This window comes from Colius striatus, chromosome 21 (assembly GCF_028858725.1).
Source record: "Colius striatus isolate bColStr4 chromosome 21, bColStr4.1.hap1, whole genome shotgun sequence".
In the NCBI taxonomy this organism is placed as follows: Eukaryota; Metazoa; Chordata; class Aves; order Coliiformes; family Coliidae; genus Colius; species Colius striatus.
The window spans coordinates 551116-570450 of NC_084779.1; the positions used below are offsets into that span (position 1 = coordinate 551116).

Sequence of the window (19335 nt, forward strand, 5' to 3'; positions counted from 1 at the left end):
GCTGTCGTCTGGGTAGTAGCAAAACTGAGTGATGGTGTTTCAATGACGCAGCTGCCTGTTCTTTCCTGCTCTTCTCCAGCCCAGTGTTTCCTCACTAACCCAGCATCTGGAAGAGCAAACAATGGGTGTTTTAAAAGTCTCCCTCTCACTGCAGTGGTGACAAGTTTCTGTTGATCTCCTGGGGACTTTACTTTATGTTTGGTTTGACATTTTGGCCACCTGGACTTGAGAATTCTCCCTCCCTTTTCCACCCCCCTTTTCACATTTGTTGCCTGGGATTCTCCCTTTACAGTTCTTGCTGGACATTTATCCAGACTCTGTGCTCTGCACTTGAAAAAACCAGCAGATGATTTCTGATGGAACCTGAGGCTCTCTGCACTGGCCTGATGCAAAGGCAATTTGCATCAAAACTCCTCCAAAATCCTTTTTTTTCTCTCAGAATTGCACCAAAACCTCATTTTATCCCTCAGAACTCCCCCAAACCCCACTTTTTCCCCTCAAAACGCTTCCAAAACTCCACTTTTTCCCTCAAGATGGCACTTTTTTACCCAGCAGTTCCCAAAAATCCCACTTTTTCCCTCAGAATAGCACCCAAAACCCACTTTTCCTCGGAAAATACCTCCAAAACCTCACTTTTTCACTCAGAACTCCACCAAAACACCACTTTTTCCCCTCAAAACCCCACCAAAACACTTGTTTTTCCACTAATCCACACAAACCCCACTTTTCCCCTCAAAACTCCACCCAAATCCCACCTTTTCCCCTCAGAATTGCACCAAAGCCTCATTTTATCCCACAACTCCACTGCTTTTGGCCCTCAGAAATCTACTCCATCCCCACTTTTCCTCTCAAAACTCTTCCAAACTACACTTTTCCCTGCAAAGCTGCACCAAAACCCACTTTTTCTCCTAAAACTCCAACAAAACCTCACTTTTGCTCTCAGAAATAAACAAAAACGCTACTTTTTCCCTCAGAATTGCTCAAAAACACCCCTTTTCCTCTATAAAATTCCACCCAAATCCCAACTGTTTTCCTGTAAAATGCCACCCAAACCTCTCTTTTCCCCTCAGACATGCCCAAAAACCTCCTTTCATCCCTCACAACTCCACTGAAACCACACTTTTGCTCTCTCAATTGCGCCAAAACCTTATTTTATCCCTCAGAACCCCCCCAAACCCTACTTTTCTTCTCAAAACTCTACCAAAACCCCACTTTTTGCCACATAAGTTCCCCAAAAACCCACTTTTCCACTCAAAACGCCACCGAAACCTCACTTGACTTCCACATTGCCCCCAACCTCATTTTATCTCTCAGAACTCCCCTAAACCCTCACTTTTCCCCTCAAAACCCCAACAAAAACCCACTTTTTCCTTGCAAACTCCACACAAACCCACACTTTTGCTCTCAGAATTGAAACAAAACCCCCTTTTAGCCCACAACTCCACCGCTCTTTGCCCTTGCAAATGTACTCAATCCCAGCTTTCCCCTGCAAAACTGCACCAAAGCCCCACTTTTTCTCCCAAAACTCCAACAGAACTCCACTTCTCCTTTCAGAAATAAACCAAAACCCCACTATGCCCCTCAGAATTGCTCCAAAACCCCACTTTTCCTCTATAAAATTCCACCCAAATACCAATTTTCCACTCAAAACGCCACCCAAACCTCACTTTTCCCCTCAGATTTGCCCCCACACCTCATGTTATCCCTCACAACTCAAACAAACCCTCACTTTTCCCCTCTAAATCCCAACAGAAAACAACTTGCTCCTTCAAACCTCCACCCAAACCCCCACTTTTTCCCTCAGATAGTTACCAAAACCTTCCTTTTTTTCTCACAACTCCACCCAGACCCCCACACTTTCCCCTCAAGATTTCCCAAAAACCTCACTTGTTCTTTAAACACCCCAACAAAAACACATATTTTCCTTCCAAACTCCACACAAATCCCCACTTTTTCCCTCAAAATTGCTCCAAAACCACACTTTTCCTCTCAAAACTACACCCAAATCCCACTCAGAAATGCCCCAAAACCTCATCTTTTCCCTCAAAACTCCACCCAAATGCCACTTTTCTTTCTCAGAAATGTACTCAAACCCCAGTTTACAGCCTCAAAACTCCTCCAAAATCCTTTTTTTTTCCTCTCAGAACTGCACCAAGACCTCATTTTATCCCTCAGAACTCCCCCAAACCCCACTTTTCCCGTCAAAACCCAACCAACTCCCCATTTTTTTGCATTCAAACTCCACCCAAACCCCACTTTTCCCCCTCAAAACGCTTCCAAAACTCCACTTTTTCCCTCAAGATGGCACTTTTTTACCCAGCAGTTCCCAAAAATCCCACTTTTTCCCTCACAATAGCACCCAAAACCCCCTTTTCCTCTGAAAAGACCTCCAAAACCTCACTTTTTCACTCAGAACTCCACCAAAACACCACTGTTTCCCTCAAAACTGCACCAAAACCCCGCTTCTTCCCCCAGAAGTTCCCCAAAACTGCACCTTTCTCCTCAAACCTTTACCAAACCCCACTTTTTCCCCTCAAAACTCCACCAAAACCCCATTTTCCCCCTCAAAACATCACCCAAACTCCACTTTTACCCTCAGAATTTCCACAAAACCCCACTTTTCCCCTCAAAACCCCACCAAAACATTTGGTTTTTTTCAAAAATCCACACAAACACCACTTTTCCCCTTTAAAAATTTACCAAAACCTCACTTTTTCCCTCAAAACTCCACCCAAATCCCACCTTTTCCCTTCAGAATTGCACCAAAACCTCATTTTATCCCACAATTCCACTGCTTTTGGCCCTCAGAAATCTACTCCATCCCCACTTTGCCTCTCAAAACTCTTCCAAACTACACTTTTCCCTGCAAAGCTGCACCAAAACCCACTTTTTTGTCCTAAAACTCCAACAAAACCTCAGTTTTCTTCTCAGAAATTGTCCTGGTTTAGGCCCATCACGGAACAAAGACCACGATTAGCCTCCAGTATGGAAGAGGCTGAGAATTGCTCAAGGGCAGGGAGAGCTTAATTGCCGCTGAAGGTTCAGGACAAAGCAGACCAGGCCACTCGGTTTGGGGAAGAAAACAGAGAAACAGTGTAATGCAACATCAACTAAAACATACCCCCAAAAACCCAAAACATAACCAAAATGAAACAATACAGAGCAATACATCAACGAAGAGTCCAACCAGCCTTTTGAAGAACACCTTCTTGCCACCCCTCCCCTCTTCCCGGGCTCAGAGCCCTGATCCCGGGGTTTTTACCTTGTCCCCCCCTGAACGGTTCGGGGGGGCAGGCAGTGGGGGTTTCAGTCAGTCTGTTCCCGATAGCTTCTGCCGTTTGTCCCTCCTCAGGACGGGTGAACTCCACACCAGTCCTCCCTGCGAGTCCGTGGGGTAACTCACACGCATGGCAGCCCTGCACGGGCTGCTCCGATGCCCACTGACTCCAAAGGCTGCAGCTCGTCTCTGCCTCTCGTGTGGGGCTGCTCTGCGGCGTGCAGGCTCTCCAGCACGGCCTGGGCCATGGCCCCTCCCCACACAGTCCCTCTCCCGTCCGGGCTCACTCACACGGAGCTGCTGGGAACTCTCGGTCCTGCCATGGATCTCCAGAGGCTGCAGGGGCACAGCTGCATTCTCGCCACGGCTTGCAGAGGAGTCTCTGGTCTGTTGCTTCTCCTTCCTTCCTCCTTCTCTGGCTGAAGGGCCCGCGTGGTCGCCTCCATCTCGTGTCACTCTTACACCTCCTGCCTCGCATTCCAAATTCCCGTCCCCTAAATAGTGCTGGCAGAGGCGCCAGATTGGCCCAGCCGGGCCGGAGGTGGGTGTGAACCCAGGAGCCGGGGGAGAGTCCGCAAACTCTTTCTCGGGTCTTCACTGCAACCCGCTCCCCCTGTTACTAAGCCAAAAGCTGCTCCTTGCTAAACCAGAACACAAATAAACAAAAACTCTACTTTTTCCCTCAGAATTGCTCAAAAACACCGCTTTTCCTCTATCAAATTCCACCTAAATCCCAACTGTTTTCCTGTAAAATGCCACCCAAACCTCACCTTTCCCCTCAGATTTGCCCCCACACCTCATGTTATCCCTCACAACTCCCACACACCCTCACTTTTCCCCTCTAAATCCCAACAGAAAACAACTTTTTCCTTCAAACCTCCACCCAAACCCCCACTTTGGACCTCAGTTACCAAAACCTTCCTTTTTTTCTCACAACTCCACCCAGACCCCCACACTTTCCCCTCAGGATTTCCCAAAAACCTCACTTGTTCTTTAAACACCCCAACAAAAACACATATTTTCCCCCACTTTTTCCTCTCAGAATTGCTCCAAAACCCCACTTTTCCTCTCAAAACTACACCCAAATCCCAATTGCTTTCCCTCACAATTACCCCAAAATTACCCTCTTTTGATCCCTCAGAACTCCCCCAAAACCCCACTTGGTCCTTCAAAACTCACACAAAACCCCTTTTCTCCTCACATCTTCCCCAAAGTCCCTCTTTTCCCCTCAGAACTACTCCAAAACCTCACTTTTTCCATCCAAACTCCACCTAAACCCCACTTTTGCTCTCAGAAATTTAACAAAACCCTGCTTTTTCCCTCAAAACACCACCCAAATCCCACCTTTTCACTCAGAAATGTCCCAAAACCTCATCTTTTCCCTCAAAACTCCACCCAAATGCCACTTTTCTTTCTCAGAAATGTACTCAAACCCCACTTTACAGCCTCAAAACTCCTCCAAAATCCTTGTTTTTCTCTCAGAATTGCACCAAAACCTCATTTGATCCCTCACAACTCCCCCAAACCCCACTTTTTCCCCTCAAAATGCTTCCAAAACTCCACTTTTTCCCTCAAGATGGCACTTTTTTACCCAGCAGTTCCCAAAAATCCCACTTTTTCCCTCACAATAGCACCCAAAACCCCCTTTTTCCCTCAGAATAGCACCCAAGACCCACTTTTCCTCGGAAAATACCTCCAAAACCTCACTTTTTCACTCAGAACTCCACCAAAACACCACTGTTTCCCTCAAAACTGCACCAAAACCCCGCTTCTTCCCCCAGAAGTTCCCCAAAACCGCACCTTTCCCCTCAAAACTCCACCAAAACCCCATTTTCCCCCTCAAAACTCCACCCAAACTCCACTTTTACCCTCAGAATTTCCTCAAAACCACATTTTTCCCCTCAAAACCCCACCAAAACACTTGTTTTTTTCAGAAATCCTCCCATACCCCACTTTTTCCCTCAAAACTCTACCCAAATCCCACCTTTTCCCCTCAGAATTGCACCAAAACCTCAATTTATCCCACAACTCCACAGCTTTTGGCCCTCAGAAATGTACTCCATCCCCACTTTTCCCCTCAAAACTCTTCCAAACTACACTTTTCCCTGAAAAATTGCACCAAAACCCACTTTTTCTCCTAAAACTCCAACAAAACCTCACTTTTGCTCTCAGAAATAAACAAAAACTCTACTTTTTCCCTCAGAATTGCTCAAAAACACCGCTTTTCCTCTGTAAAATTCCACCCAAATCCCAACTGTTTTCCTGTAAAATGCCACCCAAACCCCACTTTTCCCCTCAGACATGCCCAAAAACCTCCTTTCATCCCTCACAACTCCACTGAAATCACACTTTTTCTCTCACAATTGCGCCAAAACCTTATTTTATCCCTCAGAACCCCCCCCCCCAAGCCCTACTTTTCTTCTCAAAACTCTACTAAAACCCCACTTTTTGCCACGTAAGAGGCAGGAAGGAAAAACCAGAACAGGGAGCTATCTTCAGTCCCACCCATTTGGACTGCTCAGCTCCCACTGATATAACACATGCCCTCCCTTAACGCATACCACTGAGTATGGGAGCTACAAGAAAGCAGGAAGGCAGACCCCAGCTACAGGAGTAAGTAGGTCCCCATGCAGTCTATCAGCCAGCACGGTGTCACATTTGCAGCTGCTTTCCTGTGGGAGCTATCTCCAATCACACTCACTTTGACTCCTCAACTCCCATTGAAAAAGTACACACTGTCGGTAGAAGTTATATATCTCAATGGGAGATATAGAAAGCACAGAAAGAACCACTTAAAAATCAATGGGTGTAAGGGAACTAAAGAGAAAAAGGGACAAAATGGGGTCAGAGACTAAAAGGGATGTGGAAAGAGAAGAAGAGAAGGGAACGAGGAAAGGCAAGGGAAAAAGGAAACAAATAGGGCAGCAAATGGATGAAAAGCAACAGACGAAATGAAAAGCAATTAAGGGAACGAGGGGAAAGTTGAAAATGAGCGTCAGGGAACCACTATGGACGTGCAGAATGGACATCTAATATACTTTGGCAAAGACATTGGAGGCAAAAAACCATCAGCATGTCAAGAATTGTTGTGCTCATAGTGGGGTCAGCACAAAGGACACGGGCAGCGAGTCAGAAGGAAACAGGCTGATTGATACTGACATCTAAAGCGTGAGCATACACTACACTCCATCCACCAACTGCATCCAGTCATGGACAGTAACTAAGGAAGAGACATTGGCAGGTGCCTGAGTTCTCATCACCCAGACCCGCAGTGGCTGGGCAGCCCCAGTGCAGCCAGGACTTGCAGAACCTGTTGCTGCAACTGGGGAGTCCCACGCAGCGCGTCCACTCGTAGGGGAGGTCTCCAAGAAGGTCCAGCTCTTCTCTTCTCGAATCAACAACGTCACATCACTCCCAAAGCGGGAACAGCTGGTTGCACACTGCATTGAGATCCCCCCCGGAGCCTGGCCAGGGCTCAGGGAGGAACCAAGGGAGTTGCTTTCCCTGTTCGGCTCTGATCATGTATTTTCACGCCAGGCCAGACACCTGGTTTCATGACCTCGACAGTTGCCTCCAAACAAGCAAAGGAATCTCGTGGCATCTCTCTTCACTAATGATTCTATTCTGTCTGGCTACGTCTGTCACTAATCATCTCACGTATTTCACTGATCATCAGACACTCACTTCATCTCCTATTTGGCTGTGAGGTTCATTAGAGGTCAGCTTGAGTTTGGGGCCTGCTGCTCAGGCCTCAGCACTTCAGTTGGTCTTTTGACCTACAGGTGAACTCTCACAACATTTCTTTTCCTTTGTTGGCCACATAAAACATGAAATGAGACACGGAACAGAGATTAGAACAGTGACTGCAAAGCCACCAGGCATTACCAGCCTGGGCCCACGGTCCTGTTGCATCCCGCCCTGGGCTCAAGATGTTGATCCATCATTTGGGTTGCAGCGGCCAAGCCAGCCAGGTGCCTTCTGAGGCACAACCAATAGCTCCTCATAGTATGTGATGAGCAGCTCTGCCATCCACATTTGCTAACAGGAATCCACAAGTGATGACAAAGCATCTGCTTGACGTGGCCTGAGCAGAGCCGGGCCAAATACCAAGCCGAGGTTGCTGCCTGACGTGCTTTTCCTCATAGTCCTGCATAAATAGGGAAAAAACCCCAAATCCCCAGGAGTTAGAGGGTTTTACCACTTCTGAAATATTTTAGATACTAAAATATTATGTCTAAAGAGGCCAAAAGTCAGTAGAAACCTGACCCTTCAGTGCAGCAGCTGGGACTGACCCTTCAGTGCAGATGCATTGGGCAGCAGCTGGGACTGACCTTCAGTGCAGATTCATTGGGCAGCAGCTGGGACTGACCTTCAGTGCAGGTGTATTTGGCAGCAGCTGAGACTAAGGGTTTTCTAGACAGGGTGTTTTTCCCATGCCATTGGGTGAACACAGAGAATTGCCCCAGGGTTCCAAGAAAGCTCTTTTTTTGGGGGCTCATTTGAGAGTTATTTCTGACTCCACCTCAGAGCTCAAGATCAGGGATCTCAGTTGAGACCTGCCCACCAGTCCATGGGGTAAGAAGACCATTGTTATCCACTGCCTCCATGGTGAGAGTCCTCCTGAGAAATGCCAGTCTTGATGAGTGGATGGAGTTGCCACCAACCTTCCTGTATTCCTCGGAGCTTTTCTTCAGAGCCTTTTCAATCAAGATGGTAGAGTTTGGCCTGGAAAGATTGGTTCTGGACAGTGAGGGCCTGGAGGGCAGACACACCAATAAACACCCCAACCATGTTCTCACTCCTCTTCCACTCACATGAGGCAGCATGTGCTCTGAACCCACCAGGGAGCTGGACAGGGCTTAGAAAGCCCTGCCATGGGCTGCTTGAATATGCAGTGCCTCAGGGAAGCCCGAAACCCCCGCAGCACCTGCGGCTGCTGACCCTGCCTGGCACTGCTCTGTGAAACTGTCACCCTGTTGCCTTGGGCTGCAGCAGAACAAGCCTGTCCTTCCTTCAGATTGCTGGCATTTCTATCTCAGGCATGAAAGAGCCCATTGGTGTGGATCCTGGAGTTAGAAAGAGGCAGGAGACAGCCCACCCCTGCTTCCATCACCTTGCTGGGCTTCTAACGTGGCAACAGGCAACGCTGAGTTAGTGGTGTGGACTTTCAATGCTCATCCATCTCAGAGCTGGACACAGCAACAAGATGTTCTTTTAAGCAATTGTGTTGCTGTTACCATCCAAAGCATTCGCTGAATCCCAGAATGGCAGGAGTTGGGAGGCACCTCTGGAGAGCACCTAGAGGTGGAGGCCATCCACTGCTCTCCCCTCATCTACCCAGCCAGCCATGCCATGGTAGAAGGCCATCACCTTGGTTACACCTAGTACCTCTCTCTGTGCAAGAGTAAAAGTCACAGCTGCTGTGAAACTGGTGTTCTTCTCTGGGACCTGACACCAGTGCTCTTTGCACAACTGCTGAGCTGCCTCAAACTGCCACAGCCACATGAGAAATAAAACAGTGGAGCTGCCAACCTGGAGAGACAGGGCTGGGGAATGAAACAGGGGAGCTGCCAACCTGGAGAGACAGGGGTGGGGAATGAAACAGTGGGGCTGCCAACCTGGAGAGACAGGGGTGGGGAATGAAACAGTGGGGCTGCCAACCTGGAGAGACAGGGCTGGGGAATGAAACAGTGGGGCTGCCAACCTGGAGAGACAGGGATGGGGAATGAAACAGTGGGGCTGCCAACCTGGAGAGACAGGGATGGGGAATGAAACAGTGGAGCTGCCAACCTGGAGACACAGCTGCATTTGAGCCTTTTCCATTTGGTGAGCACTGGTCAGTTCTGGGGAAAAGACAAAGACAAGACACAAGACTTTGCTCAGAGAATTGCGAGGTCCAAGAGCACAGACATCGTGAGCAAAGAGCAATTTGGGATGCAGTCTCAGGGCATGGAAATTGAGTAGGAAACCAATAGCAATATCTCCTGTGACCTTGGTCAGTTGTTGGGAGGATCAAGACTTCTGACCTAAATTTAGCCATGCCATGCTGGATCCCATCTGTGCCTACAGGAGAAGGGAAGAGACTGTTCTCAACTCATGGGATGCTCTGGCCTGTGTCTCTGATGGACAGAGCACAGAGCTAAGCAACAGGGCTGACTTTGGGGAAAGGGCTGGAAGAACCTACTGGAGCTCTTTGAAAGTCAGGGACTCGTCCTTATGTGAAAAAAACCCAAAGGAGACTGTGCAGAGAGCTGTTAAATGTCAGCTACAGCACGTGGAGAGACACGTCTTCAGTTACTGAACCCACAGGCAAGAACCAGCTCTGTCTGCAGCATCAAATCCCGCGGAGCCATTGGAATACAGACCCGAGGGAACGGTGCTGAGGGGCAGGTTTGGGACCCCAAAGCCGCAGAGCTGAGGTGCTGAGGGCCACGGTCAGTGGTGGCCGTGGCAGGGTGAGGGCAGGGCTTGGACTCCAGCAGAGCCCCGTCGGCAAACGCCCGGGCGAGGAGCAGCCCCAGGCGGCCGCGGGGCCGGGGCTGAGGGGACGCTTTGTCACTCGGGGCTGCGGCCGCACACTCACCCAGCCCCCGCCTCTGCCGCCCGGCCCCGCTCCCAGTCTGCCCCGGGAAAGGGACACGAGCGGGGCAGAGACTGGCACCGTGACACACCGACACCAAAGGATGGGTTCAACAGAAGATTCTAGAAGCCCCTGTGTTGCTGGAAGGAAGGAAAACACTGGAAAGCAGCAAACGGATCCAAATGGGCTCAGAAAGAACAATGACAAACCAAAGGGTGTCGGGGAACTGGAGAAAAAGGGATGAAATGAGGACAGAAACCATGGGCACAGCAAGAATCATTCTGCTGGGAGCGGGGCCAGCACAAAGCACACAGGCACCGAGTCAAAAGGAAACAGGGGCAGTTTTATTGACAACTAAAGCACTAAGAGAACCAGCGAAATAACACAACAAACGGAGCCCAGCGGCAGCGTGAGGAAGGCAGAGCCCCTCACTTGAACTCCAGTTACCCAGAGAAAATACATTCAAGACAATACCTAGAAAATACATGAAGGAAAGGACACGAGCAAACAGCAGTTATCACTGTCCACACCCGCTGTCCCTGCTGTCATCTGAGGCTCTCCTGATTCGCCATCCTCCCATGCACCCACACTCTGGAAATGCAGCTGCACGTTGGGTTTCCCCAGTTGCTTGTAACAAGAACTTTGATGTAAGGAAAAGCTCTGGGGAGCGGCGTGTTCTGTGAAGAGAGACAAGGAAATGCAGGCGTTCAGAGCAACAGTGCAGCCATATCTCCCCCTGCCAGCCCCGCTCCTGCTCAGGGATCAGGCTCCCCAAAGCAGCTGGGCATCCTCTGCACGCCGGCCCCGCTGGGGCTGCGCCTCCTTCCCTCGGCCCTTTGCCTCTGCTGCTTGTTCTCTGCTGACAGAGAGGCCCAGGAGGGGCTCTGATGTGTAGGGCAGCTGCTGGGCAGCCCCACCAAGCTCCCGCTGTCCCCTGGGCTCGCCTTTCCCTGCAGCCTGAGGGCAGGGGACAGAAGGGGCTGTGCTGGGAGGAGAGGACACTGTCCCACCCGCCACAGGCCACAGGACGCAGCGCTGGTGCTGCCCGAGGGCTTTTGGCACTGGGCACCCCTCTTTCTGCAGGGCACAAAGGCCTTATGCAGTGTCTGTGTGTGCAGCTGGCTCTGCTGAAGGCAGTGGCTGCAGCCAGAGATCTCTCAGAGCTTGTGCTCCCACCCGCCCGATCCTGCCCGTGTTCTCCTTTTGCTGCCACCACCACACGCTGCTCAGCTCTCACAACCCCACCAGGTCTCTCTCAAAGCGAGCCAGTGCCCAGGGAGACAGCATTCACACGCTGCCTGCTGTGCACTTGCAGGCAAACCCTTTTTGCTCCATGGCATCTCTCCCCCGTGCACAGGCCGTACCTTCAGAGGGAAGGGCTGAACGGCCTCTTTTGCCACGTCGTACGTGAGGGTCCCAAGCTGAGTTTCCTCTTTTCCCGACGCCTCCAGTCCCTCGGGGCAAAGCACAAGGAGAGCAGCTCAGATTCATGTCAACAAAGAGGCAACGTGCAGAATCACAGAACCAGAGCATCTCAAGGGTTGGGAGGGACCTGGAAAGCTCATCCAGTGCTACCCCCTGCCAGAGCACGACTCCCTAGAGTAGGTCACACAGGAACTCGTCCAGCTGGGTTGGAATGTCTCCAGAGAAAGAGACTCCACAGCCCATCTGGGCAGCCCCTTGCAGTGCTCCCTCACCTCAACAGGGAACAAATTCCTCCTTCTGTTTCTTTGGAACCTCTTCCGTTCCAGTTTGTCCCTATTGCCCCTTGTCCTGTCATTGGCCATCCCTGAGCACAGCCTGGCTCCATCCTCCTGACACCCACCCTTGATGCATTTGTAACATGAATGAGGTCACCTCTCAGTCTCCCCTCCTCCAAGCTACAGAGCCCCAGCTCCCTCAGCCTTTCAGCACAAGAGAAATGCTCCACTCCATCATCTCTGTGGCCCTGTGCTGAACTCTCTCCAGCAGCTCCCTGTCCTTGCACTGAGGGGCCCACAACTGGACACACTGTTCCAGATGTGGTCTCACGAGGGCAGAGGAAAGGGGGAGCAGAACCTCTCTCCACCTGCTCACCACAGTCCTTCTAATCCAGCCCAGGATGCCATTGGCCTTCTGGGCCACGAAAGCACATTGCTGGCTCATGCTCATCCTGCTGCCCACCAAGACCCCCAGGTCCCTTTCCCCTACACTGCTCTCACAGTTCATTTCCCAACCTGTGCTGGTACATGGGGTTGTTCTCTCCCAGGTGCAAGACTCCACACTTGCCCTTGTTGAACTTCCTTAGAGTTCTCTCTGCCCATTCTCAGCCTGTCCACGTCTGGTTGGATGGCAGCACAGCCTCTGGGGTGGCAGCCACCGCCCCAGTTCAGTATCAGCAGCAAACTTGCTGGCAGTGCCTCTGTTCCCACAGCAAGGTCACTAATGAATAGACTGAACAGTACCGGGCCCAGCACCGACCCCTGAGAGACTCCACTAGACACAGGCCTCCAGCTGCACCCTGCCCCATTGGTCACCACTCTGCCTTCTGCCCTTCAGCCACTTTACACTCTACCTCATGGTCTGATCATCCAGCCCACACTGCCTCAGTTTTGCTGCCAGGATGCTGTGGGAGAAGGTGCCAGATGCTTGACTGAAACCCAGATAAACCACATCTGCTGCACTGCCACCATCTATCCACCTGCTTACATCTTCAGCAAAGGCTCTCAGGTTGGTCACACGACTCCCCCTTGGTCAAGCCACGCTGATTGCTCCCAATGACCCTCTTGTCCTTTAACTGCCTGGAGACAGCGCCCAGGAGAAGTTGTTCCATCCTTCCCAGGGATGGAGCTGAGGCTGAGCGCTCTGGAGTTTCTCAGCTCCTCCTTCTTACCCTTGTTGCAGACTGGAGTGACATTTGCTCTCCTCCAGCCCTCAGGCACCTCTCCTGCCCTCCATGAATTACTGAAGAGGATGGAGGGTGGTTCAGCAATGACTGCCTCCAGCTCCCTCAGCACCCGCGGGTGCATCCCATCGGGGCCCATGGATTGATGCACATCCAGACTGCTCAGCTGATCCTGATCCCAGTCCTCAGCAACCAAACACAACTCCTCCTTCAACCTGACTTCCTCTGGAGTCTGGGGCTCCTGAGGGCAGTCTCCAGCAATATACACAGAGGCAATGGAGGCATTCAGGAACTCTGCCTTCTCTGTCTCCTCTCTCACAAGGGCACTCACCTCGTTCAGCACTGGGCCTACATTGCCTCTGGTGTTAGTTCTACCTGCAGTGTATTTGAAGAAGCCCTTCTTGTTGTCCTTGTCCTCCCTTGCAAGGTACAACTCCAATGAGGCTTTAGCTTTCCTACTTGCCTCCCTACATCTTCTGACAACAGCCTTACATTCATCCCAAGTGGCCATCCCTTCCTTCCATCATCTCTAGACTCTCTCCTTCCACTTGAGTTTGCCCAGCAGTTCCCCGCTGAACCATGTGGGTCTCCTGGCTCCCTTCCTGGACTTCCTACCCGCTGCATGCTCTGATCCTCAGCCTGGAAAAAGGGACCTTTGAACACAGACCAACTCTCTTGGGCCTCTTTGTCCTCTAACACCCTGTCCCACAAGATGTCCCCTAGCAATTGCTTGAAAAGGCCAAAGTTGGCCCTGCTAAAGCCCAGGGCTGTGGTCCTGCTTGGTATTCTGTTCCTACCACACCAGATCCTGAACTCCACCATCTCATGGCTGCTGCAGGCAAGGCTGCTCTCGACCTCCACCACTTCCACCAGACCCTGCTTGCTCATGAGCACAAGATCCACTAGTGCTCCTCTCCTAGTTGGCACATCCACCACCTGCGTCAAGAAGTGATCATCCATGCACTGAAGGCATCTCCTAGACTGGAAGTGGCAGCCATGTAGGTCTGCCAGCAGGTGTCTGGGTAGTAGGATGTGCTGCACCAGCCCTGGTACCCACCCGCCCTCTCCTGGCCAATAGCCACAGCCTACTGCTGGCTGGGGAGGAGCTCAGTCTCTGCCTTGAGCTTTGGTCAAGAACCCTGAGGGGCTTTGGCCAGAATAAGTCTTGAGAGGGAGAAAGCTCTCAAGCCCCTGAAGCACCTGGCTAGGGCACTGCAGTGCTCAGCAGAGAGCAGGGCAGCAGCCTCAGAGGGGCACAAAAGCAAGCGAGTCCCTGCCACGTCCCCCCAGGGCCAGATGCAGCCAGAAGCACCCAGCACACACTTACATAGACAGCCACGTCTCTGGGAGCACTGCTGACAGCCACGGACAAGGAGCCTTCCTCAGGGACGTGCTGCAGAGCCACGGCACTCAGCTGGACTCGTGCTGGCAGCCTGATGACAACCTGGCCAGAATGCCCTGGGAAACACCAGTGCCTGTCCCGGGAGACATCCGTCTGCAAAGCAGCACAGGACAGCACTGAGACAGAAGCGAGTGCTGGGGCCAGTGCCGCTGCTCCTCTGGCCTGGAGCACAGGCGCCGTGTGCCTGGGGCTCTGCTCCAGCTGCAGGAGGAGGCACTGCCATGGCCTTGTGTGGAGCTGCTTTTTGCTTGGCAACAGGGGAAGGGAACTGCAGCGCTGTCCCTGTAAGCAGCTCTCAGAACATGCCCTGGATCTGAGCTGGATCCACCTCCAGCCTGGCCAGGCCAAGCTGGTGCCTCTGCCATCACTACTGAAGAAGCGAAATCTAAGCCAGAAGAGGAGGTGGTACAAAATGGAGCAGAGCATGGGGATCCCAGTCAGAGAAGGAGGAAGGAAAGAGCAGCACTGGACCACAGACCCCTCTGTAGCCCGTGGTGAGAGAGCAGCTGTGTCCCTGCAACCCGTGGAGAGCAATGGCAGGGCTGAGAGCCACCAGCAGCTCTGGGTCAGTGCGCTGGTAGGGAAGAGGGTGGCAGCGGGGTCACAGCAGGGCCCCTCAGTCCTGCTCCGCTCCCTTCCTGAGGGAAACCGCTGGTTTCTAGCAAGCCCTGCCCTGTCTTGGAGCTCTGGTTTCAGGAACCTGACCAACGCTGTGGGCTTCCACAGGAGCAGTGGCAGGCAGGCAGGCAGGCAAGCAGCACTGATGGTTTCTGCTACAGTACCTGCAGGATGGTATCAGGCCCATCCTCAGGGTACCTTCTGCTCAGAACAATGTTGAAGATGCAATTCCAGCTGCACCTGTAGGTCTTGGAAGTTCTTGTCAGGTCAATGGTGGCACCTGTGAGGAAGGGAGAGCAGATGACTGCAAGAGCCACAGATCAGGAGGCCTCGGTGCCCCGAGATCAGCTGAACAGCTCCAAGCCTGTCACTCCTGTCCCTGTGGCAGGACAAGGGCTGAGGGTGCTGGGAGACAGCAGGCGCCCATGTGGGTGTCAGCAGAGCAAGGCTGAGGGCCTGCTGCACCGGCAGCAAAGATGACCCAGCCAGTCCCCTTCCAACTGCCATGGAGAGGAGCAGAGTCCCTCCATCAGCACAGGAACGTGTGTGGGGGCAGCAGCAGGGGCACACACGGGCTGAGGGCAGGCCTTCCTCTTGGGCTGCAGCGAGCGTGGCAGCTCCCCCACTTTGGAGCAGTGCCTGGAGCACAGTCTCCTTGGGGCTTGCTGCAGACAGGCACGGGGCAAGGAGATGGGGCTGCCTGTGTCCTTACCCAAGCTTTTCAGGGCCCAGTTAGACTTGATCTTTCATACTAGAAAATGCTGTGGGACCTGGGGCTGTTTAGTCTGGAGCAGAGGAGACTGAGGGGAGATCTTATTAACAGATACAAATATCTAAAGGGTGGGTGTCAGGAGGTTGGGGCAGCACTTTTTTGGATGGTATCTAGCCACAGGACAAGGGGTGATGGGATGAAGCTGAAACACAAAAAAGTTCCACTTAACCATAAGAAAAATGTCTTTCAGTGTGAGGTGAGGGAGCCCTGGCCCAGGCTGTCCCGGGATGGTGTCGAGGCTCCTTCCCTGGAGCTCTTCAAGACACATGTGGGACATGTTCCTGTGTGACCTGATCTAGGTGGGAGCTGCTTCTGCAGGGGGGTTGGACTGGATGATCTCTAAAGGTCCCTTCCCAACCCCCACCATTCTGTGATTGTGTGATTCTATGTGCAGAGCACTGGGCAATGGGGCATGGGAACAGTGGGATAAAGATGTAGCAGAAGCCACTTGGGTGGTTAACAGCAGAGGTTCAACGGACCGTCCTGGTCCTGCCCAAACAAAACCCCTGCACACTGTGGGAGGAGAAGAGGTCCCTGGAGTGCACCCAGGGCAGTGGCTGGGGAAGGCAGGATGGGCTGCACCTTGTAGGAAGGGCTCCTGGAGCCTTGCTTCAGGATGGGTTTCCCACGCACTCACAGCCTCCTTCAGGCATCCACCCGCTCCAGCGTGGGCTCCTCCATGGGCTGGGAGTGGCTCTCTGCTCCACCAGGCACCTCTCTGGGCTGCAGGGACACAGCTGCCTGAGGTGAAGCACAGAGAGATGCAAAGTACTGACAAGAAACACCAAGCCTGAAAGCTCCTTTGTTTTTTCACGCATGCCAAAGAGATTTGCATTCTCATGTAGGCACTTGGAGTGGAAGCACGTGCACAGATGAGCTGCAAAGCTGTGCACAAGGAGAAAAAGGGCTGCAGGCAGCTGGCTGCTGATGGGAGCTGGAGACAGAGTCCTCCTTGGGAAGAGGCAAGAACTCAACTCTGGTTGAGTCAGAGAGACAGTCTTTGACTTGTGTGAGCTGCTGCTGCCGCCAGCTGCCGGAGGCAGCACGGCCACGTTCTCCCCAGGCCCCTGGAGCACACTCTGTGCTGCAGTTTGTTGCGGGAGGGGTGTCCCATCCCTGCTTGTGCCTCCCTCCCCTGCTGGCCCCCTGCGTGGTGCCCCAGGCAGAATGGCCCCCGCCCCAGCGCCCGCAGGCAGCGGCTCTGTGACATCAGCCCCGGGGCCGAGGTGCCGCGGGCAGCGCCAGCACTGCGGGCATTGCATCGGCCACAGCGCTGCTGGGCACGAGCCCTCCCTCGGCTCTGGCAGCTGCCGCGTGTTGCCGCAGCAATGAAGCTCGTGCTGGTCTTTGTGCTGCTGGCCCTGTGCTGCTGGCCTGCGAGCGTGGCAGGGGACAGCTGTTGGTAAGTGGCTGTGGGAGGGAGCTGGGGCAGCCCTTCCCTGCAGGGTGCGCCGGTGCCACGAGCTGTGAGCCAAGGGTTCCCCAGCGGCCCCGCTGCCCGTGCGGCGCCCGCTGGGGAGGGCGGACGGCTGCCCTGCAGCCCCAGCAGCAGCCAGCCCTGGAGCAGGACACTCCTGACTTGCTCTTTGCAGGGGGAGCTGCGGCACCCGGCCCCTGGCTGAGCAGCCGTGGCGCGTGGTGGGTGGCGTGAATGCCCCCGTGGGGGCCTGGCCCTGGACCGTCAGCATCCAGAATCCCTGGGGAGCGGGCACCGGGCATTTCTGTGGAGGGAGCCTCATCCATTCCCAGTGGGTCCTCACCGCAGGACACTGTGTCGACTTCTACCGGTGAGTAGGAGCAGGGCAGGGCCGTCCCCCCGGCACTGGCAGGGGCCCTGTCTGCGGCCCCGCCTGCCGCTGGCGTGCCAGGGATGGCGTGTGCCGGGCACGGGCCGGGCTGGTGCCGCCGCTTCCCGGCAGCCTGGGGCCGGTGCTGCCTGGAGCCCAGGGCACGCCGGGGCAGCCGTGCCCTCCGCAGCGCGGCTCGCCTCTCTCCCTCGGCCAGCAGCAGGCAGGGCACTGCTGGGCTGGGCTGGGCTGCAGCGCACGGCTCCGCTCCCTGAGCCCTCTGCTCCCCATCTGCCTTCCAGGAGACTCCCGTGGTTTCGGGTGGTGGTCGGGGCCAACCAGCTGACTCTGACGGGCCCCGAGGTGCAGGTGCGATACACCACGCGGGCGCTGCTCCACCAGAGCTACTTCAACGTCACCGACTACGACATTGCCCTGCTGGAGCTGGACCGGCCCGTGGAGTGCAACCAGTACGTGCAGGTGGCCTGTGTGCCTCACCCCGCCGACGTGGTGGTGTCCCAGCTGAGAGACTGCTACATCGCTGGCTGGGGCCACACCACCGCACGAAGTGAGTTCCCCTGGGGAAAGCGCTGCTGTGCCCAGGGCAAGCCTGGCACGCTGGGGAGACGGCTCGGGCTGGCGCGGAGCCCAGGCGGGAGCCAGAGTCGGGCTGCGGGGACGGGCGGCTGCAGACGGGCCTGAGCTCCCTCAGGCTGCCACGGTGCTCAGGGCTCTGGGACACCTTTCTCGTGAGGAGAGCACCTGGAGCTCTCTGACCTTTGAGAGGAAACCTTCTCCATGCTGAGAGATAGCTCAAGGGCTGGGGTTTAGAGGCTGGGGCCAGGTTGTTTTGGCTGGGGGCCAGTGACAGGACAAGGGGTAAGGGGCAGACGCTGGAAGACGGGAAGTTCCCCTGGAAGAGGTGGAAAAATGTCTCTGCAGTGAGGATGCTGGAGGCCTGCACAGGCTGCCCAGGGAGGCTGTGGAGGCTCCTTCCCTGCTGGTTTCCAAACCCACCTGGACACGTTCCCCTGCCTCCTGCTTGAGGAGAAGCAGCTTGAGCAGGGGCTTGGGCTGGATGAGCTCTCGAGGGCCCTTCCCACCCCCAGCCTTCTGGGACGCTGTGAATGTTTGCCACGGCCCCAAGGCAGCCCCACGGGAAAGATGTGTCCGACGTCTCTTTGGCAAGGTGCAAAGCCAAGGCCCAGGGAAGGGCTCTGGCAGCCAGGGGAGGGGAAGTGTCCCGCAGCTGCTGGGGGCTAATTCCTTGCTGTGCTCGCAGCCCACGGATCCGACGTGCTGCAGGAGGCCAAGGTGCGCCTCATCGATGCCAGGCTGTGTAACAGCAGCCAGTATAACAATGGCTCCATCCACAGCTACAACCTGTGTGCCGGCTACGCGCAGGGCGGCATCGACGCCTGCCAGGTAGGAGCAGCCGCGAGTCAGCCGCGGCAGCAGCCGCAGCCCTGTCCCACCTGGGGCTGCTGGGGCTCCCCAACACCCCCCTGAGCCTCTGTCCTGTGCTGCAGGGTGACAGCGGGGGCCCGCTGGTCTGCAGAGCTGCGCAGGCCAACTTCTTCTGGCTCGTGGGCGTGACCAGCTGGGGGAAAGGCTGTGGCAGAGCGCACAGGCCCGGGGTCTACACCTCCACCCAGCACTTCTACTACTGGATACTGGAACAGATGCGCTCAGCAGGAAGGGCTGCTGCTCTCACCCGGGCGTGGAGACGTTTTCCCAGCGCCTCATGGCCCTTTCACCGGCCAACACAGGCACCGACCGCGGCACCAAACCCGGCGTGGAACTGGAATCCAACCAGCTCAGGACCCTTTACCTGGGAAACATTTGCCCCAACTGCAGCACCAACACAGGCACCAAACCCGGCGTGGAACTGGAATCCAACCAGCTCAGGACCCTTTACCTGGGAAACATTTGCCCCAACTGCAGCACCGACCGCGGCACCAAACCCATCGTGGAACTGGAATCCAACCAGCTCAGGACCCTTTACCTGGGAAACA

At 54.3% G+C, this 19335-nt stretch overlaps 1 protein-coding gene across 1 annotated transcript in view; it reads right to left on the reverse strand.

The window, feature by feature from the left end:
- Nucleotides 1-19066, reverse strand: part of LOC133627483 (acrosin-like) — a 32259-nt gene extending 13193 nt beyond the window's left edge. Inside the window, exon 1 of the mRNA XM_062013221.1 lies at nt 19035-19066. Within this exon, the coding sequence (XP_061869205.1) occupies nt 19035-19066 (32 nt within the window). The remainder of the gene's footprint in view (nt 1-19034) is intronic.
- Nucleotides 19067-19335: the final 269 nt, after the last annotated feature.